At 45.8% G+C, this 21,142-nt stretch overlaps 1 protein-coding gene across 4 annotated transcripts in view; it reads left to right on the forward strand.

Moving 5' to 3' along the window:
- The window catches only part of MEAF6 (MYST/Esa1 associated factor 6), a 29,121-nt gene extending 9,762 nt beyond the window's left edge, over positions 1 to 19,359 (forward strand). The window contains exons 5-9 of one of the 4 annotated variants that reach the window (XR_002644753.2): positions 7,391 to 7,583; positions 11,362 to 11,391; positions 11,497 to 11,554; positions 12,188 to 12,221; positions 12,709 to 14,259. Coding sequence is in view for 2 of the 4 variants with exons in the window: in XM_089895867.1 (XP_089751993.1) it covers positions 7,391 to 7,583; positions 17,520 to 17,652 (326 nt within the window). In the remaining 2 variants the exon portion in view is untranslated. Of the gene's footprint in view, positions 1 to 7,390; positions 7,584 to 11,361; positions 11,392 to 11,496; positions 11,555 to 12,187; positions 12,222 to 12,708; positions 14,260 to 17,519 lie in introns of those variants that run through there. The other 3 variants (XR_002644754.2, XM_022575269.2, XM_089895867.1) reach the window with 3 other exon arrangements.
- Positions 19,360 to 21,142: the final 1,783 nt, after the last annotated feature.

The following is a 21,142-nucleotide window of genomic DNA, read 5'->3' on the forward strand; positions in this document are numbered from 1 at the left end:
TGAGGATAGGGAACATGGCTGTAGCCCCAAGCATCTAGCCCAGTATCTCGTCCATAAGAGATACTCAAGACGTGAGAGAAAGAATTCCTATTTTACAGACGGGGAAACAGGCTCAGAAAGATTAAGCAACAAGTCAGTTTTCTTAACATCCCCTCGTATTGTCCCCTGTGTTAGATCCCCTAGCCTGACAGTTATGACTCCGCTCAACCTGTCATTCCATCCCACCTGTCATTTCTCAAGCTCTCTGTTTAAAAGGTGTTGTTTGATTTATTTGTCCCAAATACCTTGTGTTTTCTCACCTCAGCACTGTCTTGCATGTGCTATTTTTTGTACTTATTTTGGCTCTCATTTTTCAAGGTCCAGTTTAAATTCCACCCCCTCAGTGAAGCTTTTCCTGAATAATCCACTCTTTCTTCTCTGACTCCCATAATACTTAGTATCCATGTCAGCCCTTCGGGACGTCGGTTACTGCCTGGACTCTATTCATAGGCCTTTGATTTGACTTCCGCTGCTTTGTTTGTGTTTGCATGTGTGCGTGTGTACACGTGTACCCACTTTATAGAATATGACCAATTCATCCATCCATTTACTCAGAACTCCCATAGCAGCTGGCCCCAAATGAGTAAATAGTTGGTTTTGCTCCTCAGTGTATTCGAGGAGAATTGCAACATAGAGAAAATTTGCCCTATCTAACTTGCCTTCCTTACTTGTTTCCCACCTTTTTAGTTAACCCTTCTCTCCCCTGTGCCCAGCCGCTCCAGTGAGTCCTGTGTCCCTTCTGCAGTCCTGTCTGTGATGCAAAGCTTTTGTGACTACATGCCCTGTCGGCCTGCTCCTTCCCCGACCAGTGCCTCCACCATTTGCATTTTCAGAGATGACATTTTTTATCTGAATAAATAGGATTAAGTACGGCAGAGGAAGGCTGTCCTGACCATACTTCTGTATCTTAGACTCATCTTTTTATATTTCGTTAGATTTCTTTTTTAACTTTTTAACCCTTGTGAGGGTTGTATGTATTAATATATCTGAAGTGTGTACAGCGGTGCCTGGCTTAGGGTAAGGACTGTCTGTGTCAGCTGTTGTTAGCATCTTGCAGTCTTATTTATTTATTTTTTATAAATTTATTTATTTTTATTTTTGGCCGCGTTGGGTCTTTGTTGCTGCGCGTGGGCTTTCTCTAGTTGCGGCGAGTGGGGGCTACTCTTGGTTGTGGTGCGCGGGCTGCTCATTGCAGTGGCTTCTCTTGTTGAGGAGCACGGGCTCTAGGCACGCAGGCCTCAGTAGTTGTGGCACATGGGCTCAGTAGTTGTGGTGCACGGGCTTAGTTGCTCTGCAGCATGTGGGATCCTCCTGGACCAGGGCTTGAACCCCTGTCCCCCGCATTGGTAGGCGGATTCTTAACCACTGTACCACCAGGGAAACCCTATTTCTTTCTTTCTTTATTTGGCTGCGTCGGGTCTTAGTTGCCACACGTGAGATCTTTATTGCGGCATGCAGAATCTTTTTTGTTGCGGCACGCAGACTCTTCATTGTGGCGCTCAGGCTTTCTCTAGTTTCGGTGAGCGGGGGCTACTCTTGGTCGCAGTGCGCAGGCTTCTCACTGCGGTGGCTTCTCTTGTTGCGGAGCACGGGCTCTAGGCATGCGGGCTCAGTAGTTGTGGCTTGCGGGCTCTAGGGCGCAGGCTCAGTAGTTGTGGCGCACGGGCTTAGTTGCTTCGCGGCATGTGGGGTCTTCCCGGACCAGGGATTGAACCCATGTCCCCTGCATTGGCAGGTGGATTCTTAACCACTGCGCCGCATGAGGTCCCGCATTCTTTTTAAAAGCCAGAAAATACCCCCTAGTCTGGTTGTTCCTCCTCTGTTGATGAATATTCCCATCATCTCCCTTTTCCCCCACTGTGAACAGTGTCACAGTAAACATCCTTGTACCCATATGCTTTTTTGCAGTGGAGTTTTAATTTCTGTATGACAGTATCCCAGAAGTGGCACTACTGTGTCAAAGAATGATTTTCATAGATACAGCCCAGTACTTTCTGTGGTATGAAGGGAAATGTATATTTGGTCTTTGTCCCCTCTCCTGGCACACAGCTCCTAAAACTCTTGGACTCTCCAGAATATTAAGAATGACTAACATGGGGCTTCCCTGGTGGCGCAGTGGTTAAGAATCCGCCTGCCAATGCAGAGGACACGGGTTCGAGCCCTGGTCCAGGAAGATCCCACATGCCGTGGAGCAACTAAGCCCGTGCGCCACAGCTACTGAGCCTGCGCTCTAGAGCCTGCGAGCCACAGCTACTGAGCCCAGGTGCCACAACTACTGAAGCCCACTTGCCTAGAGCCTGTGCTCCGCAACAGGAGAAGCCACCGCAATGAGAAGCCCGCGCACCGCAATGAAGAGTAGACCCCACTCGCTGCAACTAGAGAAAGCCCATGCACAGCAATGAAGACGCAATGCAGCCAAAAATAAATAAATAAATACATAAATAAATTTTAAAGAAAAAGAATGGCTAGCATGCAAAAGAGTAGTCTTTTGTATGCTAATGAGATGACTGGTGGCTGTGTTCACTGCCCCTCCCTCGCCCACAGATAGCATCAGATGGGGGCTGGTCACCCAAAAGATCAGTCCTTGACTAGAAGTTTGGAACTCTCAGCCTTAACCCTGAAACCTCCAAGGAGGGGAAAGGGACTGGAGATTGAGCTCATCACCAATGGCTAGTGACTTAATTAGTCATGCCTGCATAATGAAACTTCCATAAAAACCCCTAAATGATGGAGTTTCTGTTGGTGAACATGGTGCAGTGCTGGGAAGGTTCCCAGCCCAGAGAAGGCAAGGAAGCTCCACGCTCCTCTCCATACCTTGCCCTGTGTGCCTCTTCCATTTGCCTGTTTCTGAGTTGTATCCTTTGTAATAAAGCATGTTCCTGATCCTAGCAGATTATTGACCCTGAGGAGGGGGTTGTGGCACCCCTGGTTTATGACTGGTCTGTTGGATGTCTGGGAGGCCCAGGACTGGTGACTGGTGTCTGAAGTAGGGGGCACTCTTGTGGGACTGAGCCCTTAAATTGTGGGTTCTGCCCTGACTCCAGTAGTTAGTGTCAGAATTAAATTCAAGTGTTGGTGTCTGGGCAATCAGGGAGTTGGTTGTTGGTGTTGGAAAACACCCTGGACTTTCCAAAAAGAGTCTTGCCATTCCCATTCTTAAAAGCATACCTTGGGAGGGCCTGTTACAGATACATTGGGGTAAAATAAGGGGGAAAAAGATTACGTTTAAACTCTTTCATTAGAGTGAATTTTTAATCTACGCAAATACAGACAAAACAATGAATCCCTGTGTACCCATCACACTGCCCCCAAACCATCACACTGTGGCCAGTCCTGTCCTATCCACACCCTACCTGCCCTCACCTCCACCCCCTGTGTTATGTTGAAAAATCTCAGAAATCTATCCCTGTTTCTTGTATACATATTCTAGTATGTTGGGTTTTTTTAAAATTTTTTTTTAATTTATTTTTGGCAGCGTTGGGTCTTTGTTGCTGCACGCAGGCTTTCTCTAGTCGCGGCGAGCAGGGGCTACTCTTCGTTGCGGTGTGCGGGCTTCTCTTGTTGCAGAGCACGGGCTCTAGGCGCGCGGGCCTCAGTAGTTGCAGCACACGGGCTCAGTAGTTGCGGCTCGCGGGCTCTAGTGCACAGACTCAGTAGTTGTGGCGCGTGGGCTCAGTTGCTCCGCAGCATGTGGGATCTTCCCGGACCAGGGATCGAACCCATGTCCCCTGTATTGGCAGGCGGATTCTCAACCACTGTGCCACCAGGGAAGTCCCTTTCAGTATGTATTGCCAAATGATAGTTTTTAAATTGTGGCAAGGACACTAAACATAAGATCTACAGATTTTTTTTTCACTTTTTAATTTATTTTTGGCTGCGTTGGATCTTCGTTGCTGTGTGCAGGCTTTCTCTAGTTGCGGCGAGCGGGGGCTACTCTTCATTGTGGTGCGTGGGCTTCTCTTGTTGTGGAACATGGGCTCTAGGCACGCAGGCTTCAGTAGTTGCAGCGTGCGGGCTCAGTAGTTGTGGCACACAGGCTTGGTTGCTCCACGGCATGTGGGATCTTCCCAGACCAGGGCTCGAACCCGTGTCCCCTGCATTGGCAGGTGGATTCTTAACCACTGCACCACCAGGGGAGTCCAGAGCTACAGATTTTTAAGTGCACAGTACAATAGTCTTAACTGTACAGAGTTGCACTGCAGATCTCTAGGACTTAATTGTCTTGCACGACTGAAACTTTATACTCATCAAACAGCAACTCCCCCCCCCCCCCCAGCCACTGGCAACCACCATTCTACTTTCTGCTTCTGTGAGTTTGACTGTTTTAGATACCTCATAGAAGTGGAATCACGCAGTATTTGTTTTTCTGTGACTGGCTTATTTCACTTAGCATAACGTCCTCCAGGTTCATCCATTGTTGTGGCATGTGACAGGATTTCCTTCTTTTTAAGGCTGAATAATATATTCCATTGTTATGTATATACCACATTTTCTTTTTTTTAAATAAATTTATTTATTTATTTTATTTTTGGCTGCGTTGGGTCCTTGTTGCGCATGGGCTTTCTTTTAGTTGCGGCGAACAGGGGCTACTCTTTGTTGCGGTGCGTTGGCTTCTCATTGCAGTGGCTTCTCTTGTTGCGAGCACGGGCTCTAGGCACGTGGGCCTCAGTAGTTGTGGCAGTCGGGCTCAGTAGTCGTGGCTTGCAGGCTCAGCAGCTGTGGCACACGGGCTTAGTTGCTCCGTGGCATGTGGGATCTTCCCAGACCAGAGCTCGAACCCATGTCCCCTGCATTGGTAGGCAGATTCTTAACCACTGCGCCACCAGGGAAGCCCTACCACAGTTTCTTTATCCGTTCATCTATTGACAGACATTTAAGTCGTTTCTACATTTGGGCTATTGAATAATGCTGCAATGAACATAGGAATGCAGATATCTCTTCAAGATCCTGATTTCAGTTCTTTTGGATAAATACCCATAAGTGGGGTTACTGGATCATATGGTAGTTATATAAATGATAGGCCCTTTACACTATGATCACACTTAAAAACTCCCAAACAGAGCATGTATTAGTACTGCATTTCTTTTTAATGCTGAATAATACAGGCATACTTTGTTTTATTGCACTTTGCAGATACTGCCTTTTTTACAGATTGAATGTTTATGGCAACCCTGTGCTGTCAGATGATGGTTAGCATTTTTTAGCAATAATATACATTTTTAAATTAAGGTATGCACATTTTTTTAGACATAATGCTGTTGCACACTTAATAGACTCAGTATAGTGTAAACATAACTTTTATATGCACTGGGAAACCAAAAAATTTGTGTAACTCACATTATTTTGATACTCGCTTTATTGTGGTGGTCTAGAACCAAATCCACAATGTCTCCGAGCTGTGCCTATATTCCATTGCATGGATATACCACATTTTATTTATGCATTCATCAGTTGATGGACATTTTGCTGCTGTGAATAATACTTCCGTGAACATTTATGACCAGTTTTGTGTGAACGTGTTATCATTTCTCTTGGAAACATACTCAGGAGTGGAATTGCTGGTGATTTGTTAACTCAATGTTTAATCTTTTGAGGAGCTGCCAAAGTGTCTTCCAAGTTGGCTGTACAATTTATATTCCCATCAGCAGTGTTTGAAGGTTCTAGTTTCTCCACATCTTCACCAACACTTGTTACTGTTTGTCTTTCCATTATAGTTACCCTAGTGGGTAGGCAGTGCTATCTCATTGTAGTCTTGACTTGCATTTCCCTAATGGCTAGTGATGTTGTGCGTCTTCTCCTGTGCTTATTGGCCATTTGTATATCTTCTTTTGAGAAATGTCTATTCAAATCCATTGCTGATCTTTTTAAAATTTTTTTGTCTTTTTATTATTGAGTTCTAAGAGTTCTTTACGTATTCTGGATACAAGTCTTTATCAGATATATGATGTGCAAACATTTTCTCGCATTGTGTGGGTTGTGATTTTTTTTTCTTTTTTTTTTCTAGTTAGCATTGGTTTATAACATGTAAGTTCGATAGGTACAACGTTATACTTTGACTTCTGTATATACTACAGTGTTCCCACCACCAAAAGTTTAGTTTCCATGTGTCACCATATAGCTGACCCCCTTTGCCCGTTTTGCCCTCACCTCACCCCTGTGGGTTGTTTTACTTTTTGGGTGAAATTTGCAGTTCAAGAGTTTTACATACATGATATAGTTCACTATACATATTTTTTCTTTTGTCATGCTTGCTTTTGTGGTCTTATCTAAGAAACCATTGCCTACTCCAATAGATTCTAAGAGTTTTATAGCTCCTACATTTAGGTCTCTGATCCATTTTGAGTTAATTTTTGTATATGGTATGAGACAGGGTTCCAATTTCATTCTTTTGCATGTGGATATCCAGTTATCCAGTTATCTTAGCCATAAAGAGAAACGAAACTGAGTTATCTGTAGTGAGGTGGATGGACCTAGAGTCTGTCATACAGAGTGAAGTGACTCAGAAAGAGAAAAACAAATACCGTATGCTAACACATATATATGGAATCTAAAAAAAAAAACAATCGCTCTGAAGAACCTAGGGACAGGACAGGACTTAAAGATGCAGACGTAGAGAATGGACTTGAGGACATGGGGAGGGGGAAGGGTAAGCTGGGACGAAGCGAGAGAGTGGCATGGACATATACACACTACCAAACGTAAAATAGACAGCTAGTGGGAAGCAGCCGCATAGCACAGGGAGACCAGCTTGGTGCTTTGTGACCACCTAGAGGGGTGGGATAGGGAGGGTGGGAGGGAGATGCATGGGAATATCTGTCAGCTGAAGGGTATTATTACCACTTTTAAAATAATGTTCTTAAGGCTTCTCAGAGTAACTTAGGTAATGGGGCTTTTCTCCTCCTGGGCCCTTTTTCTTGATGGAAAGTCAGGATTCCCATGTGGTCTGGGGAAGGAACCAGGGCCAGCTGTAGGATGTTTTCCCAAGGTCATCTCTCACCTCCCGAAGACCTATGTAATGTTTTTGATAATGCTTCTTGTGTAATTATTAATCCCATTAGCATATTCTTGTTTAAATAACCTTTATGTAGCGAGGTTATCTTGATTGTATGGTCTAATCTCCCAGCCGTCCTTAGGTCTGTTGACTCTGGTTACATTGTTTCAGATTACAAGTTTCTCGGGAACTCTGGTAACTTTGTATGTCTCTTCCTGTCAGTTAGAACATATGGTCCTTAAGGGTAGGAAACAAGTCTTTTTCTATGTGTTAGTGCTCAGAAAATCTTTCCTGACTGATGGACAAACTGCCTGAGGAGTACTGATGATGCTTTGGGGGACTTGTGTTTATTCCCTCCAGGGGAGCCAGGAAGTGGGACGGAAAGTGATACTTCTCCAGACTTCCACAATCAGGAAAATGAGCCCAGCCAGGAGGATCCTGAGGATCTGGATGGATCTGTGCAGGGAGTGAAACCTCAGAAGGCTGCTTCTTCTACTTCCTCAGGGAGTCATCATAGCAGCCATAAAAAACGAAAGAATAAAAACCGGCACAGGTCAGTGGTAGGGACCACCTTTCCCCACCCCCTATGCCCCCACCCTATCCCCACCCACTTAGAGCTTCCGTGACCATTGCTGTGAAGGGACTTTAATAGAATAAACATTCTTCAGGATTGGTGTGGTCTTTCTGTTGCTGATGGGAAGAAATTCATTTGGTCCAAGTGAAACAGGCTAATTTTTCTCTAAGGGAGGAATTAGTGGGCATTAGAGGAACTGTGAAGGAAGACATCCTTCTCAGTGTTTCTAGTGTAGAAGAATTTGATTCCATAAAACTTTTGTTTAATACAGTGAATTTGAAATCCTTTCAGAAGAGAAAAAGGGAAATAGAAATGGAATCTGTGTACTAGTGTTTGGAAGATGCCACTAGCATGTGTTGGGAAGCTGAAAAGTGGGATATAAGTCTTCTGCTCCTAACCTTGATCCCTGCCTGTTCTTATTCCCTGGAGGATGGACAGAACTGATCTAATAGTGCCTTTATGCTTTTTATTTTTTATTTTTATTTTTCGGTACACGGGCCTCTCACTGTTGCGGCCTCTCCCGCTGCGGAGCACAGGCTCCGGATGCGCAGGCTCAGCGGCCATGGCTCACGGGCCCAGCCGCTCCGCGGCACGTGGGATCTTCCCGGACCGGGGCACGAACCCGTGTCCCCTGCATCGGCAGACGGACTCCCAACCACTGCGCCACCAGGGAAGCCCCCTTTATGCTTTTTAAATACAAGTTTTTTGATTGCTTATGATTTCTCTATTTTTATATATCTTTGTAAAATGCTGATTTCAGTATCAGAGGAACAATATAAGGTCTATAAGATACGAGAGCACCTTCCTAGATAATGTTTGTTCACTGTGTGTTTTTGCAGTGCCTAATGAGATAGGAATCACATCAGTGGGCAGAGAGATCAGGTGCCACCCAGAGAGGATTTTAGCATTCTCTCTCCTTGGGGTTTATATGATGATGCCGGGGCCTGTTAGCTCAGATAATTGGAAATTATACAGCTGAACTCAGAGAGGGTAATGCAGTAGTTTCTAGAGGAAGGGATGGCCTCAAACCTTCTTCTGGGAGGTTTGAAAACCAGATATCCACCAGGTTGGCTTTTGTCCTGCTCCTCTTAGGAGCCTGCATGCTGAGGAGATGAAAGGGAGCGTGCAAGGAATGGGTGGGCTTCCCTGTGCCAGTCAGTTTGCTTCTGGGCTGGGTTGTCCCACAGAACATTCCCTCAGGCACCCAGGATATTATAGTTGTTACCTTTGCCAGATGTGGCATACAGGGATAATACAGAATTAACTCCAACGGGTTTAAGCCTCCTTGGCATCAACTGATTCTTTAATTCTTTTAAGAGTTTTTCTTGTCAATGGTGGTGGTGGTTTTTAGACCCAGAAATAGTATATCCTCCAGATAGTGACTAAGGACTGCAGCCTAACATTTTTCTGCACACCAGAAATCACCACGCCAATCTCATAAGTGCAGTAAGAGAGAGCAAAAATTGTATCTCTCTCTCTCTCTTTTTTTTTTTTTTTTTTTGGTAAGGCTACAGCTTATTTAATCGCTGTGACAGGACTGACGCTAGTTTATCATAAACAGCAGAGATCCATACTCTTAAAAATATTTTTTTAAATTGTCAAGATAAAAGGGTCATGCTCTGTGTTGCTTTCATTAAGTTTACACCAGTGTCATTTTAAATGGGATAATTATTTTCCTGTTTCAGAGTAGAGGAGGGGTAAATTCCTTGAAAGTTTCTGGGACACTTTCTCCATTCCTGGTACACTAGACTCTATTGATAGCTATTGTTTATTTCAGGTAATACCTTATTTTCCTTAATGATAGGATCAGCTGATAAAAGGGAATTAGACATTGAACTTAATTTTCTTCTTGCAGATTACTGGTAGATTTCCATAGTAACAGCATTTCCTACCGTTTCCTCTCCTGGCCCTAGGAACTAACTCCTTCCAGAAAAATACTAGGATTTAAAAAGATATTTGATGTTAGTTATTGCCTTCACAATGGGGCTTTCTGTTTGGAAAGCAGGATCCTTTTTCGTTCCCCAGGTTCAGTATCCTGCTGGGTTTCTCCGTTGGCCTTAGGGCCTCACCTGCCCTGAGGGAGGATACTGGAGCTGATTTGCCTTCTTTCTGGAGAAAATAGGTTTATTAGCACACCTTCTCAGATTCCTGCCATCTTTAGTCAGGAATTGTGTCTGGCCCAAACCCCTCGCCCCTGACTAATGTCTTAGTGGGTCTGACTGATTGGGGGATGGGGACGGGGGAGCACTTTGTCTACACATGTTTGTAACTTTGCTCCCAGTACAGTGTCGTTTCTCCTTCAATGTACCACACCCCATATTGTCAGATAAAAGTCAACAGTAAATTATTTCAACAAAAGTCTGAATACCCACCATGTGTAAGACACTGTTTAGTGATGAGTAAAGCAAAGTGGAATAAATAAGTACCCTAGCAAAAAGGGAAGAACTTTGAATTTGTCCTCTTTAGGAATATAAAAATCTATCAAATAATTTTTAGCATTCATAAATGATCACAAGATTCTAAAGTCTTATCTTTTACGTGATATCTGAACGATAAGTCCCAGTGTCTTTAAAGAAAAAAGTTGAAATCGGTATAACCTTATAGCTGCTCTTACAGGTTTTTGATACTGTACCAAGCTCTAGAATTCTAGGTAGTTTGTGACGTTTTCATGAAGTAGGTACAGTCTACTTCTTTAATTTCTGAACAAAGTTAAGTTAGGCTGAAAGTTAAATTTCTGACAGTTCCTGGTTTGTACAGTTACTGTATACTTTTCCCAAATGTCCGAAGTGAAACTGTTGCATAAAGGTTATTGAAGTTAAGCTTTCTTCCAGCTTCACTCTTGCAAACATTGGCTAGGAGGAAATACAGCCATTTTGCGTATTGTTTTACCTCCTGTCTACAGTCTGAAAGGCTCTGGAGCCAGCCAAGGAACTGGTGTCGTGCCCCTGGTTAACATTTGCTTTGGACGTCTGCCCAGCCCATGGTCTGTTAGCGGTGTTGGCCCGAAACGGCCTTCTCCTCTAGGCTGCTCTCCCATCTGGACCCTTACGGCTTGGGTGCTTGCGGATGTCAACTTCCCTTTGTTTCAGTAGGCGCACTGCAGACTTCCGCGTTCCCTGATTGTAGCCCTGACATAAACCGTTAACTGCCCTCACCAGTTCAGGGGCAGAGTCATACGGCTGTGTGGGTTTTGGAATTAGACTCTGATTCGACCCCTGGCTTCTAGCATGAATGCAGAGAAAAGGAGTACCATGTTTGGACATGTTTAAATATAAAACCCGAGTTAGAAATTGCAAAATGTTTTTTATTTTCAAAACTGTATGATATTTTTATCTTTCATTTTAGTGAAAGTGTATTATGCCGAGTTGTTGGTACGGTCTTCAAAGCACTTTTCATTATGTCACTAAACCCTTTGTTCTCTATTTCTTCTAAATGCCCTGTTTATTTTTCATTATAATTAAATATTTTAAAAGTTCTAACTCTGAATCTGGTAGTTAATAGAAGGCCTGCAGGTGTCTAGTTTTCTAATGAAATAACTTTTCTTTTTATAGTCTGTTCTTCTGATATGAAATCCATTGAGGGAAGGGAATCTCCCAACCACAGAATCTTTGGTGCTTTGATGTCTGAAACTTTGTGTCTTAAGATTCTTAAAAGTGATTTTGTTTCTACAAATCTTGCTAGGGTGGCTAATCAACTAATTTATTCAATTAGGATATTAATTTCTATTGCTTTCTTCCTTTCAAATGCTGCCCCTCAGCCCGTCTGGCATGTTTGATTATGACTTTGAGTAAGTTTGATTTGAATTAGTATTTGTGCTGTGTTGTTTAGTGTGTAGAGACAAATATGCCTTTCTGAGACCTTTCTAACCCATAGTTTATCTGTTTAATTGTAGGTATGTATATTAGGTTAGGCTGGGAAGTTTTTTTTAAAAACAGAAAAACGTGATGGAGGTAACATTTTATTTAATAACTTAAGCAAAATTAAGTAAACTTCACTTTTATGCATTTTAATTTCTTTAAAAGTAGATAACCTTTACTTTGATTAATATTTAAATTGATATCCTGGCTTTGCTTCATAAGGAGATTGATAGTTTAAGATCTTGATGTTTTGCTCTGGAAAGATTTAAAAATTGAAATTTGTTGAATTTCTTTTGTGTTTCATGTCCAGGAATACAAACTCCTAGTCTCTTTCCTGTTCTTAATCACTCAGTGTCTCAGTGATTATCAGCAACATAGTTGCAGAGCTAACACATTAACGTAGAGCATGCCCTCTTAACCCAAGCTCTTTAACGTGTAATTTTGGAATCATTCTTAAAAATTGTACGACTTTTATAACTGCTATAGTGTATTTCTTTTTGAGTCATCTAAGTTTACCTTGTGGCAAGAGTATCTGCTCATGTTTTTAATAAATACTTGCTTAATAATATCTGGGTAAACAACTAAATATGACATAGTCTAATGAAGAATGTGGATTTTACTTAACCAAATAGTCTTTGTTATAGCTTGTGCCCTATGCAGTAGCTGATTCTTGGACCCGTTTTCTGTAAATTAAAATGCAAATATCTTTTATCTTTCCTATCACAGGATTGATCTGAAGTTAAACAAAAAACCACGAGCTGTAAGTATCAGCCAGACCATTTCAGAGAGGCTGGTGATTTTCGTAGACGGTTAGAAAAACGTATTTGTCTTCAGAGCTTGAGTGTTCCTAATCTGGGGTCACAGTTCTTGTTTTAAAGTCTGGGGTATCCATCTGGATGCACTTTGACTTTTAGGTTTGTGTACTCTCTTTATATTTTGGAGAGAGAAAGGCTCACACATTTTTTCCTGAAGAAAAATTCCCTTTGATTAAATAATGTACTGTTAATACTACCCCTCCTCACCACCCCCATGCCTCTAACTGGTGAGTTCTCAGGTCTAATAAGGCAGAATTGATGTTTCTGTCCCTTTGTGGACTCAGAAGACAAGCCATTTTCGATGTGAAATATTGTCTGTCATATTTGAAATAGAATCTTTGGCTACAGAGCAATAGCCTAGCAGGGTTGTTGGTGAGAATTTATCAATGTTCTGCTGAGAATAAGTTGGGACTTCTGTTTTTCTCTCTTCAGGATTATTAGAAGACTCATTAGTGCAGAAGCGTCCAGGCTATAGAGCCCTGCTTCCCTCCTCCGACCTCACAAAGATAAACACCCCTCACCTGGCTGCGTGGCCATCCATCTCTGCTTTCCCAGACCTGGTGCCTGTGACTCTGAGTAGTTTGTTCTGAAATGTGGTGACAAACAAGTCATTTCTGTAAGACCATATTGGAGCATTTATTTTGTGTCATTTTCCGTAACAACTGCAGGACGACCCAAGACATTGTTTTAATCCCAGCAAGTTGCTAAGTGTGCATTTCTCCGTTCTTGGAACCAATGTCTCCCCCGTCAAACTGCTGGCTGGCACCAGCCTCATCTGTGATGCGCATCGAGAAATGTTCTCTAGGTTTGTTTTATGCTGAACGTAGAACAAGTCACGTTTCAGAGGGAGGCTGTAAATATCTGGCGTTTTCTTATTTTGTTTGTGTTTTATCGTTTTTCTATGATTGTTTTTACCATCTTATTTGCTTTGGGGACTTTTTGTAATGCCATTATACAGCTCATACCTTCCTGCTGACATATCTGATCATCTCTTTCGTGCAGTTGCCAATATTCTTAACTGAAAGTAATTTGGTTTACCATAAATAAAATGGGGACTTGGCTTTTTGTTTCTTTGCAGAGGGAAGGTAAAGAGTGTTTATTTAATAATTACCTATCTTAAATCTTTTTGAGTTGGAAGCAGTTTCATGTTCAAGGAACAGGAAAAACTGAAACACATGAGTTTAAATGAGTCCTTTTAAAATAGGTATTTTTATTCTTTTGTATAAATAAAATTTCACAGGCTTTGACTTCTCATCCTTCACCTTTAAACTTGAGATTGTTTTTTCACTCACTTATTCGTATCATGCCTTACGGAAATCTCTTTCTCCATCTTTTCTCTCTCTTTGATGGTATTTGCCTGATTAAGTATTGCTCTAAAAATGACTAAGGCAAATGGAAAGGCTCTAAATTGTACCCAAAGCTGATAACGCCTGGAGTCCTTGAGCAAAGTGAATGACAGGATCACCGAGAGGCCGCGATGCCCAGCAAATGCCCCTTCCTTTCAGGGTGGATGGGCTGAGGAGTCTGTTGATGGTTGTTACCTGCCTCTGGAGCAGCGGCCATCCACCTTGGCTGCACATTGGAATCACCTGGGATGCTTAAAAAAATACCAGTGCCTGGGTCGCACCCCCCAAGACTCTGACTTGGGTACGGCCTAGTATTGGGGATATTCGTTCGAAGAGTCCCTGGCATTCTGACAAGAAACCAAGTTGAGAACCACTGCATTAGGAGACTGGATTGTTCGATTTAAATCCTATGTCATGAATCAGTCTAAGGGATATGCTGTGGGGCCTCACCTTTCCTTTGACTCTATTTAGTCATAAATACTTATCTCCATATCTTTGTTAGAAAAAATATGTTCCATTTGTGGCAATATTGGTAGAGCTGAAATATGGATGGCGTCTATTATCAAAACACGTCTACCTTGTCAGATGTGCAAAAGCTTCCTCTTGTTCTCAAATAAACTTTTTTTTTTTTTTTTGACTCTGTGGCTATTTAGATGTCTTTGCCTATGTCTTTGGTAGCAGAACTTCAGGGGTTTTTTAAGGAATTAGTTTCTTATATAGATTGTTCCTTAAAAACAAAACAAAACTAAAGACAATGGAAACCAGAAGCTTTCTGTATCCTTTTTTGTCAGTCTCCTTTCCCGGGAGGGAAGGATGGGATCCCGGTGGTTTCCTTAACTCTGAGGACAGCACACAGCAAACCTGAAGATATTTCTGACTCTCACAGTTTGACTTTTGCTAGAGATAGAGTAGGACTACTCTTAAAAAGATATATTATTAAAAGCATATCTATGTGTATGAATACCTCTATGTATGTGTAATCATGGTTAGAGACATGGCTTGCTTTATACATACTTTCTCTATAAAGTTTAATCATTGATTAGGAGACCTCACAACTTTCCTGTAAGTTGGCCAGACATACTGGAGATACAAGAGTCTTGAGAGATCACTTAGGTTCCCTGTGTTGGGCTGGTTTAGGAAAAAATGCTGGGAGATCCCTGCCTACCATACTTGTGATATTTGCAACTTTGGCTCTCAGCTAAGCTTAAGTTTGCTTGAGTTTAAAAGAGGATAAGGTTATGACCTTGATCAAGTTATTGATTAGAGGAACAACCATCCTAGTGGAGGAACACGTGTATTTAGGTAGCAGTTGCCCTCACAGTTCCTATCTGTGACACTTGGTGGAGGTGGTCTGCTGGGTGGCCTGTGTCCTCCCATCTTAGCTGCCCCCACCAGTGACCCCTGCCCTGGAACGGCTGCCAGGACCACTGAGAAGGTACTGCCTTCACCAGCTTGGTTGGGTTTGGAATAGTACTTGGCTTCCGGTCTTTAACCTTCTCATCTCTAAGATGGGAATAGGTTGTCCTTTGCTCCTTTTGGTAGTTACAAGATATTAAAAAAAAATCCAGGCACTGTATATCTTATCCTGGGAGGATGGTGCCTGTATAGAGCTTCCTAGGGAGTCTCAAGTACCCTCTTCCAGGAGATGAGGAAATAGCTCAAAGTGCTCTAAACACCATCAGACCCCAAAAGTTGAACACAGAGAATGGGAACAACCCACAAAGCAGGAGGTGAGAAGCCATTTGGGGCCCAGGGGAGAGACGGAGGGAGGTGTTGTGAATTTGGACAGGGCTAGTGAGGGTGGAGAGCATGGCCTGTCGAAGCTGCTGTCCCCATCTTGGGGGCCTTCGGAGTGCTGTAGGAAATTGATCCATAATTAGGTTAAACGTTTACCCTAGGATGGAGTTTATTCTCTTTGCTTAGAAGAAAATCCCTTGCTGTGAAAGAGGAGGGAGCAGGCGTTAGCATTATTTCCGACTCCAAGATTGAGCCTTTGGGTGCTGGGGTCATGTAAGTACCCTGTAAGTATGTATTCTAAAGAGAGTATTCTTGGCTTCTTGACCTGTGTGCTAAGTAAGGGAACTGAAACAAGTATTAAATGGCCTAAGCTTGAGAGCAGTAAGTATGCTGTTTTGAAACACTGGGTGACTTAGTTTTTGCTTTTATTCTGACTCCTCTGCCCCTTAGCCTTTCTCCAAATTACTGAGGCATGATTACACTTAAAAAACTCACATCGGGGGCTTCCCTGGTGGCGCAGTGGTTGGGAGTCCGCCTGCCGATGCAGGGGACGCGGGTTCGTGCCCCGGTCCGGGAAGATCCCACACGCCGCGGAGCGGCTGGGCCCGTGAGCCATGGCCGCTGAGCCTGCGCGTCCGGAGCCTGTGCTCCGCAACGGGAGAGGCCACAACAGTGAGAGGCCCGCGTACCGGAAAAAAAACAACAAAAAAACAACTCACATCGGAAGCCCGACTGGGGCTGCTGCACTGGGGGAGCAGGACTGCGCTCTGCACACATTTACTTCTCCCAGGCTGGGGTCGTATTGAGTCCCTGCGAGGGCGATGTGCCTGGAAGGTGCAGAGATAAGAAGAAGAAGGGGCTGAGGTTCTCATTCCTGTGTTAATCCAAATTAACATTATCAGGCCTGAATTTTATAAGTGGTAAGCTTCATGATTTGAAACAGTTTTCCTCACTGAGATGGGCTGTGGCGGAGTTGATTCTCATCCCCACTTCAAAGGCTGCTGGTCTCCAAGGGGAGGGGTTGGGGGCTGGGAAGAACACGGCAGGCCTTTGGTTTGTATTTACTTTCTGGCTCAGCCTTACTTAGTTCCTCACTTTGTGTTATATAATATGCAGAAATATTCATTCATTAGTACATGTAAGATAATTTGTAAATAAATATTAGGTTGAACCACAAGCAGTCAACCATTTTGATCTTCCAAAATGGCAGTTATCATGGTTTAACAACACACACATGTTGGGGGCAGGTGTGCACCAACTTTTCACCATTCGTGTACAAGAATAAACATTAGCTGGGAATTCCCCGGCGGTCTCGTGCTAAGGACTCCGCACTTGCACTGCTGTGGGCCAGGGATTGATCCCTGGTTGGGGAACGAAGATGCCATAATCCGTGTGGTGCCAAAAAGAAAAAAAAGAATAAACATTAGAGACCCCTGGCCAATACAGCCCTCCTCAGATCCCCATCCCCACCCCCATAACTTATTTCTCTACCCAAGGGTGCTTTAAAATATCTAATCTGGGGCTTCCCTGGTGGCGCAGTGGTTGAGAGTCCGCCTGCCGATGCAGGGGACGCGGGTTCGTGCCCCGGTCCAGGAAGACCCCACATGCTGCGGAGCGACTGGGCCCGTGAGCCATGGCTGCTAAGCCTGCGCGTCCGGAGCCTGTGCTCTGCAAAGGGAGAGGCCACAGCAGTGAGAGGCCCGCGTACCGCAAAAAAAAAAAATAAATAAAAATAAAATAAAAAAATTCTAATCTGAATAAGTAATACATGCAAGTGGCATATATTCAAGTGGTACTGAAGTGCGGTCAATGAAAAGTCAGTCCACCTGCCCCTCTGCTCCCAGTTGTCCTTCCTGGAGACAGTTTCTTGTGTCTAAGCGAGCTAGTAATATAGCTTAGAAAATGTTCTATAAATGCAGTGGCCTCGTTTCTGTTGGCTACCTGATACTCCCATTACATTTGTTACCAAAATCTATCTAACCCAATCCTCTACTGATAGTGTTAATGTTATTTCCCATCTTTTGCTGTTTCAGACAGTGTTGTGGTGCATTACACACATCATTTTGCAAACACAACGCTTAGCGGTGGGGTGGCTGAGCCAAAGGGTTGAAATACGTGGAACTCACTGTGACTTTATCTTCCATATCACTTTAAAAATAGGAATACAGGGACTTCCCTGGTGGCGCAGTGGTTAAGAATCTGCCCGCCAATGCAGGAGACACAGGTTCAATCCCTGGTCTGGGAAGATCCCACATGCTGCGGAGCAACTGAGTCTGCGAGCCACAACTACTGAGCCTGCGCGCCCTAGAGGCCGAGCGCCGCAACTACTGAAGCCCGCGTACCTAGAGCCCGTGTTCCACAGCAGGAGAGGCCACCGCAGTGAGAAGCCTGCGCACCGCCAAGAAGAGGACCCCCCCCCCCGCTCGCCGCAACTGGGGAAAGCCCGCACTCAGCAACGAGGACCCAGTGCAGCCAAAAAAAAAAAAAAATACAAGTATTTCTTTCTCCTTTTCCTTTCCTCCCTATTTGTCCAGTTCCTGAGAATTTTTCTTGGGTAACTTGTTACCCAGAACAGTTGGAATTTTCTGGAACTCTAAACTTTGTAGGGTGGACTGTGACCTCTGGTGTTGCTTTCCAGGTGGAGCTGCAAAGACCCCTGAGAATTCCCTGTTTCTGCCTTAGCACTTACCTTCCATACTTTTCTCTTTAGATTTGTGTTTTCCGATCCTGCCGAGCATCCCAGTTTCTAGGCCCTGTGCTCAGGCCTGGGCTGGCAGCCCTATGGGCTAAGCAGGCCCCCTGCTCCGCTGGCAGTCCTTACCAGGAGGTGCCAGCAGGTGGCAGGCAGAGCACCACAGCGCCCCTGGCCTTTAGCGAGGCTCTTCTCTGGAGAGCAGCCAGAATCAGAGCCTTTGGACCCTTCCCAGGGACCTGCCTGCTAGCAACAAGCCTAACCCTGTGCGGTGGGTGGGTTGCCCAGTCCATTTCTCCCACCTAGTTTTGCAGCCATTTCTTAAATGGGTGAGCAGTTTAAGATCACCAGTAGCGGCCTTGAGTCGGGCTTTGAGGCCACACCCCAGAATGACAGCCTGGGGCCTCCTCCCCATCCAGGAACTAGCCGGAAGGATTTACATACCATGGCCTGGGAAGGCTTCATTTTCCTTAATTGTAGGGCCCTACTTCCTGTCCCTTTCAGCCAAATCTCCCACACCCTTCCCATGACCTAGGAGGCCCCCAGACAGGCTCTTACTCACCACCCTCTACTCACCCTGCTATATGGTCTAGGGGAAAAAAATGAGCCAGAGGTTTGAGGATCCCTGGGGCAAAAGTGCTAGGATCCCGGAACTGCCTTCTTTAGGGGCAGGAACCCCTGGAGACCAGCTGGGCCCAGGGCTTGGGCTGATGGCACTACCCCTCCCCCAACTCTAGATTTGTGTCCCCTTGAATCCCAGTTTCTCTGTGGCTCGCTCAGTCTGTTTCTCATAGAGACCTGCCTAGCGCCTCCTTCAGGGCAGGGGGCTTGCCCTTCTGTGTAGGGGAGACACAGTCTGGCTTTTCCAGGGGACCTGGGAGGAGGAGGGAGGGCACAGAGCGTGGGAAGAGGGAGGAAGTGGCAGCTGGATGGTGACTGGTGGCCTCTCCCAGCCACTCCCCCATACCACCCTGCAAGAGACCAGTGCTGTTTGGGGTGTTAGCAGCACTGGGGTGGAGGTTGCCCAGGAGCTGCTCTCCTGGAGCCCCAAAGCTCTCCTGCTCCTAGTTTAGGCCCTCAGATCTTTAGGGACTGTAGGGCTTCGTCAGGCTGGCGTGGTGCGATGGGGACAGAGGGGGCGGGGACCTCCAGGCAGGGAATTGCATCCAGTTCCCTGCCAGGGAGGCCAAGGTTTCCGTAGTCATCCTGCGCCCCAGTGTGGTTAACCCGAGTGCAGGACAGAACTTGCAAGAAGACCCAGGGTCAGGCCCCTGCTGGTGAGAGCCCCAGGGTGGGGTGTAGGGGCCTAGGGGGGGTTGGGGGAAGGGCTGGCAGGAGGCCATCCTCTGTGAGCGCCCCAGGGTCATTTCCCAATGCAGGGATTTGCAGATGCTCCCCATTGGCTTCTCAGCCCCTGGAACCAGGAAAACAAAAGGAGGAAAGAGCTGGCAGGGCAGTGACTGGAGCTTGATCCCCTCCAGCACCTCAGTGGCTTGAGATCCTGTCTCAGGGTCACGTTCTGGCCCTGCCACTCTCTCCTTCACACTTCCCCCCCCCCCAAGTATTTCTATTTTCTTGTATTATTTAAAATTTTTTTATTGGAGTATCATTGATTTACAGTGTTATGTTAGTTTCAGGTGTACAGCAAAGTGACTCAGTTTTTTTAAGACTCTACTCAGTAGAGTCCCCTGTGCTGTACAGCAGGTTCTTGTCAGTTATCTGTTTTATATACAGTACTGTGTACACGTCCATCCCAATCTCCCAATTCACCCCTCCCCAACACCTCTTCCCCCTTGGTAACCATAAGTTTGTTTTCTACAGCTGTGACTCTATTTCTGTTCTGTAAATAAGTTCATTTGTACCATTTTTTTAGATTCCACAAATAAGCAATATCACGTGATACTTGTCTTTCTCTCACACTTTACAACCGTATTGTGAGGTAGGCCAGGAAGCCCAGGCCCCGAGAGGGCCACACAGCCAGTGAGGGGGACCCGAACCCAGGGCTGCTCCCTCCTGTGCGGCCACCAGCCACACGGAGGTGTCCTCTTGTCGAATCTAGGGAGAAGCAGGGACCATCATATCCCTTTCACAGGCGGGGACGCTGAGGCCTCGTGAATAAAGATGCTTCAGTGGGTGGGGCAGGAGGTGGTGAGGAAAGCTTCGCAGTTAAAACCCAAGTCCTGGGAAAGAAACATGCTGGGCATTGGGCCTGGCAGCCTCTGAGCTCTGCCCGGAAGCCAGATTGAGAAAGAGGCCTGGAGGCGAGGCTCCGAACCTTGGACGGCCAGCCCAGCCCAGCCAGGCCGAAGCTGCCGGGAAAGCAAAGACGACGGGGCACCGAACTGACTCAGTCCTCCAGGAGCCCGGCCCCAGCTCGCACCTGCCGTGTGGGCTCTGCTGCCCTTGTCCGTGCCTGCCGGCGAGCCAGCAAGGCCAGGCGGTACCACAGCAAGCCCTGACCTGCTACCCACTGCCGCCTGTCCGCTGCCCACCTGCCTGTGGAATCTGCCTCTTCCTCCCCTCCCCACAAAGCAGGAGCCGTGAATGACCAAGAGTTCAGCTCTGGTCAGGAACCAAGTGTGAGCCTTCATGTTTACGGAGAGCAGGCTGGTGGGATGGGCAGAGGGGTGAAGGCGCCCTGCTTCTCCTTCCAGGCCTCCCTTGGGGCCTCACGGCCTTCACGACCCTCCCCGCCCCGTGGTGTGCAGAGAGGGGGCCGTGTGGGTGGGACTGCTGGCGCACCTGCCGTGAGCAGGGCCGTGGGGTGGTCAGGCCAGCCCTCCCGCTGGAGGGTCCCCATGCAGATGTAACTCCACGTGGCTGTGAGGGGCGGGGCTGAGGGCACCCCCTCCACCTCCATCCCCCTCAGGGGCCCGAGAGTCCCTGCGAACGAGCGTCTGGGTCCCTCCCTTCCTCAGGTTTGTGGGGCCAGGGGACCCCAGGCAGAGGCCCTGCCTGAGTGTGTCCTCCGTGGGGCCTCAGGCAAGTCACTCAGCTTCGTCAGTGGCTGATAATGAACTGGACAGTCCGGTATTTTAGCTTCCTGTCTATAGACACAAAGGCCCATAAGCAGCCTTTAATCTGGAATACA

This window comes from Delphinapterus leucas, chromosome 1, assembly GCF_059928025.1.
Source record: "Delphinapterus leucas isolate spDelLeu-1000000601 "Yukka" chromosome 1, BTC_Dleu_Yukka2, whole genome shotgun sequence".
Classification (NCBI taxonomy): domain Eukaryota; kingdom Metazoa; phylum Chordata; class Mammalia; order Artiodactyla; family Monodontidae; genus Delphinapterus; species Delphinapterus leucas.